At 43.1% G+C, this 12,976-nt stretch overlaps 2 protein-coding genes across 2 annotated transcripts; both read right to left on the reverse strand.

Moving 5' to 3' along the window:
• Positions 1-6,306: 6,306 nt before the first annotated feature.
• LOC138608572 (zinc finger protein 774-like) lies at positions 6,307-8,299 on the reverse strand. Its single transcript, XM_069681176.1, has 2 exons — positions 8,116-8,299; positions 6,307-7,612 (listed from the first exon to the last, which is right to left on the reverse strand). Exons 1-2 carry the CDS (start codon positions 8,297-8,299, stop codon positions 6,975-6,977), a joined length of 822 nt encoding a protein of 273 aa, XP_069537277.1. The 3' UTR covers positions 6,307-6,974.
• A 1,219-nt stretch (positions 8,300-9,518) lies between these two features.
• LOC138608573 (zinc finger protein 814-like) lies at positions 9,519-11,956 on the reverse strand. The gene is made up of 2 exons (XM_069681177.1): positions 11,686-11,956; positions 9,519-10,950 (listed from the first exon to the last, which is right to left on the reverse strand). Exons 1-2 carry the CDS (start codon positions 11,954-11,956, stop codon positions 10,052-10,054), a joined length of 1,170 nt encoding a protein of 389 aa, XP_069537278.1. The 3' UTR covers positions 9,519-10,051.
• Positions 11,957-12,976: the final 1,020 nt, after the last annotated feature.

Below are 12,976 nucleotides of genomic sequence, written 5' to 3' on the forward strand. Positions count from 1 at the left end.
TTTGCCAGAAACTGTTCCAACAGGGGACCTCGCACGATTCGGAAATAAACACGCGTGTCTATTTGTGGGCACATTCTCAGAGGACGAGCATGAAGTCAATCCTTCATGTAACATTCACGTCCCGTTATTATCGAGCCTGTGCTTACGCATAATAAGTGTTGAGCCTGTGCACAGATACGAAAACATCCCCTATCACTCGCTGCCATGCATGTTATCCATCTCATCTCTGTAGGATAGAATCCTTTTCGGGGTCTGAGTTTGTTCCTCCTGTGAGTCTGCCTCCGTGCCGTGTAGTGAGATGAGCCTCCTGAATGTGCATCATCACTTCTGTTGCAGTCTCCGTAATGACCAGAACAAACGCAGAAAAGAGACAAAGAGACAAAAAACCTACAAAGTGCAACCGCAATCTCAGAGAGGACGATTCGCACAGGATTTACGTAAATGGTGTGTTTCCCGACACGTAGGAAATTCCACCTCACATCACTGACTTTACAAACTCGCCTGAGATTAAGATCACAAAAGACCTTCTCATATATTACATACCAGTTACCCAGGTAATACTAGTCCCATACAAAGAGGGCTTAAGTTACATTTTCATGTCACATTAAATAGAAAAAATAAGCAATAAACATCATCGTCTCCATCGAGCCAGACAGCAGACAGTGACATTGCCACCCCCACAGCTCCCCCACGTTCTTTAAGAGAAACCGACTGTGAGGACAATCTGCTTCCTGTTTCACCTCCCGGTGCTCAGGAACACGTTTTATTTCTGTGGCTGTTTCTTCTGTCCGGGCACTCGGCAGGTAACTGGTGAAAAGAGAAACCAAACAACTGCAGCTGGGTCTAAACATCTGTGAATGACATGATGCTCCAACACGTTGCTGTGCAGGTTTGGTTCAAGTGAATGTGATCAACTTTAAATTAAGCCTCAATCTGTTCCGTTGACTCAAATGCAACCCTTTAAATTTGTGCCGACCTTTTTCAAAAACAAATGATTTTGTATTAATTCAGTTTTTCTGAAGTTGTCAAAAGCAGTGGTGTTAGCGTCAGCGTATTTATCTGTGAGGAAACATCTGTTCAGTCTCACATCTGATCGACTAGAAGCTGCGTACTTTAATAAAGTAACAGTGTGTGCAGATCAGCTTACGGGATGTCCCAGCTGCTGGCTGATCTACTGGAGCAACCCAAAGTTTTTGTACTCCATACAAAACTTAAAGTTTTAAAAAGAACAATGTTTGGAAATCTGAATTCCCCTTGAACACGTTTTGGTTAAAATGTCACATTTTTGGGCCGCAACATCGGACCAGCGGGTTCACTGCTGCTGTCACGTTGATCGTGGGAACACTGATCTCTTCACGTCCTTTCTGGAAAGTCGGACTTGAAATATTGGCGCTGAAAAAGGACTTGCAGGTAATGTGGTTGGAGAGACAAAAATCAGTGAACAGCAGCCAGCTGATGTCAGTTTGTAAACAAACTTTTTTCACTGAATTGTGAAGCGTCCGTTTGGTTGAACCAGATAAAACATCCAGCAGCTTTTACTCTTATCTGATTGGCCCAGCCAGCCGGACTCTCACTCCCGACACAGATTAAGCAATAACGAAGCGGCGGTGATGCTGCAGCAGAGTGTTAGTGAAGTATCCCTGTCTGCTGACGACGGGCCGAGCACGCTCTGCACCAAATGATGCAACTTTGAGTCCGCCAGCAGCAGACGGCTGAGGAGAAGGGGGAGGGGGAGGCGGAGGGTGTCTGGGATGTGAAACGCCTGCCAAATGAGCCGAGCTGTACGAGGCTCGCTGCATCAGGCGTTTCCAAAGCAGACTGATCGTTTTGTTCAGGTTTAATAAGAGAGGACAAAGCAGCAGTTTGATATTGATTTCTGCTTCATGTCACGGTTTGTATTTGAAGAGGTTACATCATCCTCTTTCATCTCAGACCTGAGTCTCTCGGACTGGAGCTGTTTGATATTTATCAGAGTTTGGGTTTGTTCTGGTCACTGGAAGCAGCTGCCTGTGAGAATCAAAGGCGAAATTAACGGGCTGTCTTCACACGAGAAAGACAAATGTGAATTCAACCCTCTGGTGAGGATCGGATGGTTTCTTCAGCGTCTTGAGAGGAAGGAACAACATTTTAGAAAGGTTGGATTAGACTGAGAGCGTCACTTCTGTGCCACAACAGTGGACAGGTCAGAAGTGCATTGAAAGCCTGTTAGATACAAGTAGAATATTCTTCATGTTACTGCTTTTTCAGAACAAACGATGATTGGTTTCTGTTGGACTTAAACTTGCTGCATTTCGCCAATAAAACAGTCCAAACTAATGAAACGTACATGTCTGAGCGGTTACGCTGCTCCAAGCTGAAACCATGACACATTTCCGGTCAGCATATCGACAAACAAGTGCTCATGTGGGACTTTGCCAAAGATTCTGTATGTCAAGCCTCCTGAATGTACGGATCTGCTGCTTCGCTCTGTTGGCTTTCACAGTGAACATGTCACCTTGGTTGTTTCATTTCTCACAATTTTCTGACAGATTTCACACAAAAACAGAAATCTGCAGGTTTGTGGAAAATGAAAGCGTCGGTTCAGATTGTCTCGTGACCAACTCACACTCCGCTCGTGGTTTGTGCTGGAAAACTGTTGGGTATCAAAGATTTTGGTACCCACTGAAAGGTGTCTAAATAACACTGATTTGCAATGATTGGTCAAATCTTTGTTCTTCAGATAGACTGCAGTAAGCATCACTGTGCTATCTATACAGACACAAGCTGGTATTTCAAACGGTTTCCAGTCTGAGGCCATGGTCAGTGGCAGAACAAAGAAAAAGCAACTTGTAGTTAATTGGCTCAAAAACAAAAACAGTACCATCATGCTCCTTTTAAGTCGCTCCATCAGGCCTCTCAGCAGTATTCTCTTTCCAGTTTCACACTGAGCAGGCTTCAGATACGGACAGCCCGTCTAGTTTCCCAGAAGCTACAATGAAGAGAGAGTATAACAGAATATCAGGGCAGTATTTTTCACCCTGCTGTGCACAGAGCATTGCTTATCTTCTATAAGTATTTAACATCCAAGTCCAAAAGGAGACCAATCAGATCTTCAGAAGAAGAACTCACCGATCTGCAGACACGAAGCTTTCCATCTGTTATGGCCAGAACTTGTTGAAAAGGTGCTGAAGTTGCTTCATGAGCAGATAAAAGAAGCTTGTGTTCCTTTGGGAATGTTTTCACTGGGCGCTGCTGAAGAAAACAAACACGAAGGCTCATTTTATAAAAAGGGTTTTGTAATAGGATGCACTTGTAACCTTGAAAACATAATTTGTTAATTCATTTCGTGGTTCTCTGTTCCCTTCCTCTAAGTGTGCTCTCTGTGATTCAGCCGGAGATTCTGAAGGGGAACGGAGACACTGTGAAATCACTGATGGACTCACAGCACCACCCGCTGGGCCACACCAGAATGACAATGTAATAATGTCAAAAGCTATTATGTTTACCTTACTGCTATTAATTAACAATGTGGATGACGGTGTAAATAAAGGCTACTGTGGAAAGTTACTCTGAGTACTGTGATTCGTATTTCAGTCGACTCTTATTTTGAAATGTGTAACGAAAAACACGCAACAGATCATTCCACCCGAGTCATGATCCCTCAGGGCTTCACAGGCATTTGAAGTTCCTGAGATGACTTTGGGAATCCTTGAGATGTTCTCTGCTCCTTGGAAAAGCTCCAGGATATGCTAATGTAGTCAAACGTGTATCCAGGATTTCTCTTGAGGGGTTTCTGGGAGTCCTGCAGGTTTTATGTGATCCAGAGGTCCTTGTCAAAGTTCTTGGAAGCCTTGCCTGTTTCACTTGAACCCCTTCCAAGACTTTCAAGGATTCAGAGGTCTTCAGTATGTTTAAGAGGAACCTATTGTAGTTGAGAGTAGAGTGTTTCACAGGAGTCCCTGACTCCTTGACACAACATCTCGAGAATGTTACATTAGTCTTTAGGAGTTCTTAAGGGAGTTCTAGGGGTGCTTATGGGTATCCCAAGGATGTCTGATGATATTTCGGGGGACCAGTGAGTCTGATGGGCTCCCAAATGTTCTTGGAAAAGTTTGAGTCTAGGAAGGGACTGAAATCCTTATCCGACTTCCGGTACCCCTTTCAGAACTCCTGAGTCTTGAGAGAAAATCAGGTGACCCCTCAAGAAGCTTTTCTGCCTCATCCAAAGATCAGAGAGTTCTTGAGGGTGCCCAAAAGATCATTATGAGCTTCCCAAGAGGGCTTGAAGGCGTTCGAAGAGACCATTTTATGTTGATAGGTATCCAGAGGGCCTTAACTGACATTTCAATGTATCCTGATATTGTTATAGTCGTCCTTGAGGCCGATTCAGAGATCAAGGGCTGGAATCGCTTCAAGAGTCCTGCAGTGTTCCTGGAACCCCCCACAGGTCTCAAAGGCTGTTCCAAGATTCCTTAAGGGCCTTTAGGAGTGGTTTGGGCATTCCCATATCCTCTTGATGTTCCAACAGTCCTTTCAAAATCAGGTTATTGAGGAGGCTGCAAAGAATCTTTAGGGTGCTCAATAAGTCCAATAGTCCATGAGTAGGTTCAAAGGGTCTGAGAGGGCTCCAGGAGTCCGTATGTGTCCTATAGTTATTTAAAGTAGTTTCAGGAGACAGGAGACATGGCAGTTATCTAAGAGGATCCTTGGGTTCTTAAGAAAGATCTAGAGTCCCTCAAAGGTGGTTCTTCAAGGTAAATGGAATCTTTGAGTATTTCAGTTATGCATTTGGGCATTCGAGAAGTCTGCTGTGCGTTTCCAAATCCTCCAGTTGGAAGTGTTTCGGGGTGTTTCAGGAGTTCTGTAATCTTGAATGAGTTGCACAATTCCTTGAGGAGTTCTAGCAGTCCTTGGTGGGTTTAGGAGTTATTGAGGGGTTTCCATCGGTGTCTCAAAGAGGGTTTTTTTTCTCCATCCCCAGTTGGTTACAATGAGCAATGTATTTAATATTCTGCTGTCATTGTCAGCAGATTAAGTATAAAGACCTGCTGGTTAATGGATTCTTTTTTTCGTATCAACTTATCAAATACTAAAAATGTGTTTTCCTTTCCCTGGAGACAAACAGCGTCCCATGACACAGCCCTCTTTTCTTGAAGTACTGTTATTCATTGCTGAGTCGTCTGAGTTTTAGCCTAAGAACGGCGGACTGTTTGATGGTCTTTAAACAATCAGCATCGTAGTTTGTTTAGTTCTTAAGGTTCACATACCTTAGATACAGTTTCAATGATCATTGATGATGTTCCTGGAGTTTGTCACAAAGAACTGGAGATCCTTGAGAGAGTTTTGGTGATTTTAGCTATACCTGAGAGATCCCATGGGTATCCTCACGTCCAAGCGTCTTTGAGATGCTTACAGCAGTCACTGATGGACCTTCACAGGTTTTAAAAGATTTTCAGTCGTCTTTGTGAGTCCTTGGGTGGACTCAAGAATCATCAAAGGGTTCCTCAAGTCCCAGTCGCTGAGGGTACCGCTATAGAGGACCAGGACCCTTGTGAAAGTTTTAGAAGTCCTTGGTCGGTCTTAGTACAATTCAAGTAACTCTGAATGAAGTATGGAGTCTTCAAGATGTTCAAGGGGTCTGTCGTGGGATCCAGGTGTCTTGGAAAGTGTGCAAGAGGGCAACCCCAGAATAGTTAATGACATTTTCATTGGGTTCAATGGGCCTCGGAAGAAGTCCTGCATGGTTCTATCATATAATTTATTGTAATATATAATCTGATTTATTGGAACGGGATTATTTATAGAGTTAAATGTGAACTTTTATAAACAGAACAAGGTTTTCCCAAGAAGCTGTTCTGTGGTTTGCTGCCATCTGCTGGTGTGAAAAAGCAGGGCAGTGACTGCACTGACTGGTGTTCTTCCTTTTTTCTAATGACTTCGTGGCAGCTCAAGTCAAGACTTTAAATCAGACTCTAAGAATTAAGTTGTGTGTATACATTGGACAGATGGTAGCTGGTGGATGTGAGGACAGCTGAATGTTTGATGCATCATGACTGTCTGTGAAAATACACAACGTTAGACTAAGACTCATTTTGTTTGGTCTTATTTTCACACTATTTCAGGATTTGTAAACAGTGATGATCACATAATTCATGAGCAGACTAACAAACCTTCAGCCATGGTTTGTTTCATTAGAAAGCACAACAGGGACATTGATCACAGCGTGAGATAGAAACTAGAACATCATTTAAATAAGTGGGATTAACATGAAAATGAGTTTTCAACCATGTGACTTTATTACTTCAGTAAATGTCAAACACTGTTGTTGAAGCGATACTGATTAACTGTTGACCGTGCTGGCGGCCATGTTTATTCAACACCCTGAACCTTACCCCAACTTTCTTTAAAAAAAATAAAACCCTAAAACGTTTCATAAACAAATTAAAGACCAGTAAATCAAAATCACAGCAAACTAAACACACGTTTGATGCGTCCATAAAGTGCTGCGCCGTTTCCTCCAGTGAGGACATGTCTGGTAAAATATACAATAAAAAAATACAATATATTCCTCTTATTCTTTGTTTTGGTCCATGTCCACTCAGATGTGAATATGTATGAAAATGATCCATTTAAATGTTGAAAGTTTTTTGTTTCCAGTGGATACAGGACCGGCAGCACAGGCCGCGCAGCTGCTTCATTCTGCAAAGTAAAATCACTGTTTTTGTCAATGGAGTCTGGTGGCCCAGGTAAAACTAGGGACCTGTTTAGAGGATAATGGAATATCCTTTAAAAAGTGACAATACACATTAAATCAAAAATGTGTGTAAGATAAACATTACTTTGAGTTACTGTGGAGGAAGAGTAAAACATTTTCATACATATCCACATCAGCGTGGACATGTCTTGGCTGCGTTGACCGTTATGTGCATTAAACCTTCTCTGACAAAGTTTGACGGTCCATTCGGCTCTGTCCTCAGTGTCCTCTCTGCAGTGTCTCAGCTCTGCTGCGTTTTCTGTCCCATGTGTGTGCGTATGTGCCGTTTGTAATTCGAGTTGTCGCTGAATCTGCGGCCACACTGGTGGCAGCAGTACGGCTTTTCACCTGTGTGTATCCTCAAGTGTTTCTGATAACCGTCGAACCGTGTGAGTCTCTTCCCGCAGATGTCGCACGTGTACGACCTGTCTACTTTGTTCTCAACCTTGCGGTGCACCTGCATGTGTTTGGCCCAGTGGCCTCGCTGAGCGAAGGCTCGGCCACAGATGGGGCAAATGTATGAGTCCACCACCTCTGACAGCTGCTGCTCCATCTCAAAACAGTCAAGCTGACCGTTACCCGAGGCAGGATCTGAGGCTTCAGGGGCGTCCTCATCAAGGTCTGAGGAGCTCTGCTGGACGGAGGTGCCCGGCTGGGGGTCCACGTCCGAGTCCTCCAAATCCTGGCATGAGAACTTGGAGAGCGAGGAGGTCATGTGATCATTATCCTCCTCGTTTCTCACACTGCTGTTCCGGAATAACAAGAAGTGTCCATCATTCTGATCCGCTGCCTCCTCGTCCTCTTCCTCCTCTTTGATGTGAGGAGGATTTATCTCGTTGAGGTCCAGACTGGGGCTCCACTCCTGCTGCTCAGGGAGAGCTGCAAACCACAACAGAATAGAGTCAGTACATGTTTAAAAAATGATACTGGTGGGGTTTTAACCCCCAAATGCTTCACTTTTAAATATAAACACAGATATAACAATATACATATATATATATATATACAAAATATATACAAAGATCTTTCTCTGCAGGCGCACTGGGTCTGTGGTCTAAAGCAGTTCAACACCAGAAAAGTTTTTTGTTCTTGAGCTTGTTTTTGAAAATCATTCTTTCCTTTGCTTATAAAGATGCTAAAAATATAAACTTATCTTTTGTTACTTTTTGTAGATTACTTTTATTTAAATGACAAATGTATGCTTGTTTTTCTTAGTGTTTTCCCATTTTTAAAAACATAGTTGGTATTGTTTGTCCTCATGAGCTGTCTCTCTGTCAATGTCGATGTCACACAGCTTCATTCCCCGGCTCATTAATGTATTGAACGGGCTAACGGGCGGCTCAGTGTGCGGTAAAAACCGGCAGAGAGATGTTTTTACTAACCTGAACTGTTGAGCTCCAGAGATATTTGCGGCTTCCTGGAGAGGTCCAGCAGCCGGCGCTGGCGGTCTATCTCCAGCTTGGAGCGGGAGATCTCCTCCTCGTACTCGGCTATTGTTCTCCCGAACACCCCGAAGATCTCCTCTGCGGCCGCGGTGAGCCGCTGGTTGATCAGCAGCCTCAACATCTCGATTTTAGACATTTTACCAGCAGTGTGAGCGGCGGAGAGAGGCTGAAAACTGGAGAACTTTGCTCTACCAAGCGTTGTAGTCGGTTGTTTACAAGTTACACTTCCAGGTTACTGTTTTTACGCATGCTCAGTTCGCTTTTCACTGGTGTTGACAGTTGGAATTAGCGCCACCTGCTGGAGTGGATGTCTAAATACTAGTAAAAATACAGCTGTCACAAATGGCACGTAATTTTACAGCAAACAGTGACATAAATAATTGAAATATATCAGTTGGAAGCTTCATTTATACTATAAATAAAAAAAAAAATCAAATATTAATATCACAAATCCCACAGTTGAAAGAAAATCTACATTTACAAACTTTCCAGAAACGTAATTGTGGGACTGTTTTTGGCTACTTTAGAAATGTTAAAGCAAGTAGACGTGGGATGTGCATTTACAGCCTTCGCAGGCATTAGATCTAGCATTACGCCACGAAATGTAATGCCTCCTCAGTGATTTCAAAATGTAGAGATTTCCTATGATGTGCTGAATAATATGCAGGCATGAATAGCTTATCAGCAGTCTTATTTGATAACCAAACTAGAGTTTACAGGAAGATACTATTATTTATCATCAGCAGAAAGTAAAACAGGAAAACAGTAGCTTATCATGTGACCAGGGGAAGTAGGCAAACAGAAAAAGAAAAGGGCCCGGCACAGAGCCTTGAGGTGCGCAACATGTTTTTTTGTAGACGAAGAGATTAAGCTACCACCGAAAAAAGGAAAAGTCAATGAGATTTGAACCACTCAAGACCCTGGCCGCTGCCCTCAGAAAAATCACTGAGTCTGTCTTTGTTTTAGGACCAGAACTAAAACCAGACCAGGAAACATTCAGTTTCTCTTCAAGTCATAAAATGAAAATCAACTTAACAAGAACACGAGAAAACGAAACCTGTGAAAAATGACTTCATTTATGAGACTCATTTAACACTTTATCTTTTGTTGCATCAATGTTTGTTTCCATTTTTAAAAGATTTCATATACTTCTATGTACTTTAACTTCAGGTAAAACAGCTTAAGTTAAACCAAACCCATTAAACTCACTCACCAGGTGTACTTCTTTACCCAACACGGTTTACAAGAGCACAACTTGAGATCAAAACAAAAAACAAACTTGACAAAATTGCATTTCAGAGTTATTTTTTAATGACTCAACATCAGCTGAAGTTTCACTCGCAGCAGGACAGACAGAAAAAGCAGCATGAAATCTGTGCTGGAGTCCAGAGAGGCCATAAACAATCAGGATGATCATGTGTGTCATCATGGTAAAAGGATAATTCTCTCCATTGCTTCAAATGTTATCCAGCTTATACCACAGGCACCTGCCAAAAACTTAAACTGCATTAACTTTGGTTGAACTTTAAATATTTACCAAGAGCAGTCCAGCGTCACACACGGGATCAACATGTTGACTACGAACTCTTTTGTTCATAATACAAATGAAAGAAAGAAACTTTCTGCTCATACTGAAAGGTAATTGTTAAACATGTTTTTAAAAGAAACTTTATCACCACCAGATTAATTTTAAAGCACGACCAATACAGACATTTTTCCTTAGATGATTGGAAAGCTGAAGAGAGACAGAACATGACTCCTCCTCATGGCCCGCTGGGACAAGGACTCAGCCTTGGAGCATGGGGAGCACACTCACCAGGTGAGCTAGCAGGTCATCCTGAAAATGTTACTTTTGAAATGCAACAAAACCATGTCATGTTTTGGAGCAGTCTGAGGTCAGGGCTCTCCTCTGACAGGGGTGTTTGTAAAAGCAGGACAGCTGACTGAAGCGTCTGTCGCAGACAGAGCACCAGTACGGCCTCTCGCCGGTGTGCGTCCGCAGGTGCACTGTCAGGTTGCCTTTCTCCACAAAGCTGTGGCCACAGTATGTGCAGATAAATGGCTTCTCGCCCGTATGGCTGCGGACGTGCCGCACCAGCGTCGCCCTCCTGCCGAAGCTCTTGCCGCAGACGGTGCAGCTGTAAGGACGCTCACCGGAGTGGATCCTCATGTGTGTCCGCAGGTTCCCCCGCAGGGTGAAACTCTGACCGCAGACGCTGCAGCAGAACGACGCTTCTCTGTGAACTTTGAGATGAAGCTTTAAGTTCTCTGTATGATCCAGATGTTTCCCACACAGGCCGCAGTCTCTCAGATGTGCTGAAGAGTGATTGAGTAGATGACTTATCCTCTGGAAAGACTCTCCACAAACCTTACAGTTGAACAGCGGCGCAGGCTGATGGGACAGATCAGACTCCAGCGACAGATCAGAGGAGCTCTTCACCCTCTCACTCAGAGATGAATTTTGTCCTTGTGGTTCTTTGTTCTCTTCTGGTTTCCAGAATCCTGCTGGATCTCTCCAGTAGTCTCCACTGTCTTCAGTCTCTGAGCACTCAGCAAGGAGTCGGCCTTCACTCATTTCTTCTGAACCACCGACTGGATCAAAGTGTCCGTTTGGTTCTGACGCTCCACATTCCTGACCTCCAACTTCTGTTTTAATCTGAGGAGTTGAGGTACCGGCGTCTGTTTCATCCACACTGTCAGTCTGGTCCAGCTGGACGCTCAGGATCTGCTCATCAGGGCTGGGTTTTATCCAGGGGGACGCTGGCAGAGGCTCTGAAGGGAGTCAGCAGATACAAAGAAAACTCTTACTCCAAGCTGCAGACATCTGAGAGTCAAGTTTGATACTTAATGAGACCTTTTTAAGACAAAACATAAAAGATGGTTATCGTGGCATTTTTAAACCTGAGGCCTCTTTTTGCATTTTGTGGGCTCTTAATGACTGATAGGTGCTGGTCTTCTGCTGCCTCCATCAGTCCTGTGTTCTGTGAGGTAAAATTACTTTTGTTTTTTACAATGGAGTTTGGTGGGCAGAGAGCGATGTAACAGCTGTTTGTGGTTAAAGAAATCCTCCTCCTCAAAAAGGTCTATCTCTGCAGCGTTCATGTCTGTAATGTTGTCACACACTTAGAATAACAATCTGAGCCTGTCAGTCCCGATGCCAGATTTAATCAACTCAGCTACAGGTGGTTTGCCATTGTGCTTTATTTCAAGAGAGTCATTCTGATCTGTGATAACTTGACGTGAAGGTAGGAGACCCTCCAGTCCAGCATTCAAAAATATAGGTTATAGGTTATAATGTATAACCTATAATATAGGTGATAACCTCTGATATAGGTTATAGGTTGGAAACGGCACCAAACCCTGAATAAATTGAACACCTTCACAGCTTGCTTAACAGTTTGTTATGCATTATGAAGACAAAGCAGATAACAAAACTTATCCATGGCAAAGAGGTGAAATTTTATTACATGCTTCAACCACCTCCATCTAATCGGGACCCAAACCGACCTGCCGCCTGCTTCCACCTGTCCTCCTCGGACCTCAGACTGTCCAGCTGCCGCCGCTGGAGGTCTATCTGCTCCCGGTATTGGAACACTGTTTTCCCGAACACTTCCAGGATGTCGTCTACCGCCGCCGTTAACCGCTCTTTAACGAACATCTTCAGGGTCTCCATGTCTGACGGCGGACTTATCTGAGAGGCCACACCCGGGAAGCCCTCCAGCGCTCCAGGAGCAAACGATGAGGAGGGCGAGGGGAACATCTGCTGCTCCATGGACATGTTGGTTTAATTTCTTTAGTATTTTATCCCGAAAGATCATAAACACTTCCAGGTAAGAACACCAAAGTGATGGAAACACCGACAGACAAACGTCGCTAACGTCAAAACAGCGAAACAGAGCTGATAAAATGCGCCTAAGTTATTTTTATACAATGCCTGTCAGAAGAAAAGTAAACAAATTGGCTGAGTTCCGTCTGTAAAACACGCCGGTGGGAAACAGGTCCGCAATCAATGGTTCCGGGGGAGAAAAAAAACATACTTATATCTTTTAATTTATGTAAAAGTAATATTAAATACTCAATGATAAAATTAAACAAAGTGATTGAGCTTCGACAAACACACACGGGAAACAACTTCCGCCGATGAATGGTTCCGGGAGAGGAAAACATACTTAAATCTTCTTTAATAAAAGAATAAGTATCAGGAAAATATACTGTGGTATCAAATGTACTGAGTGGGCAGAAACAGTATTTTAATGATGCAAAAATGTTCTTCGGCAGAGAGGGGTTATAAAGCAGGAAGAAAGCTAGTTTCTTAGTTGTAGCATAGGAGGCTGCTGGTTCTGTTGGTCCTCCTCACATTGGATGCAAATGAGCTCAGTAACCATGAACACAGACAAGCATCACTGCTGAACCATGGCAACTGACAGGTTTCAGTTCTAAAGATACACATATGAAAGTCTCACCGTCATGTACATTTTAATTATCATGAAAATGAATCTGTTTTTGTTGGTTTAGATAGATAGATAGATCTGGTTCTGGCTCAGGTTCTGACTTCACTCTGACCATCAGTGGAGTTCAGGCTGAAGATTCAGGAGTTTATTATGGTCAGCAGAGTCGCAGCTTCCCGACAAATCACTGGTTTAAAAGCACCATATACCATTTTAAAATGTATTTAAACAATTGATTGAAATCAACCAAATTCTTACAGAACAAAGTTTGTCCCCAAGTCCTTTTTTATTATAAATACATTTCAAAATCATTCAGTTTAATTCTAATAATTTGATCTCGTCTGCCTCCA

This window comes from Semicossyphus pulcher, unplaced genomic scaffold (genome assembly GCF_022749685.1).
Source record: "Semicossyphus pulcher isolate SPU_LCO1_2020_fin unplaced genomic scaffold, fSemPul1.0.p SCAF_5, whole genome shotgun sequence".
Classification (NCBI taxonomy): Eukaryota; Metazoa; Chordata; class Actinopteri; order Labriformes; family Labridae; genus Semicossyphus; species Semicossyphus pulcher.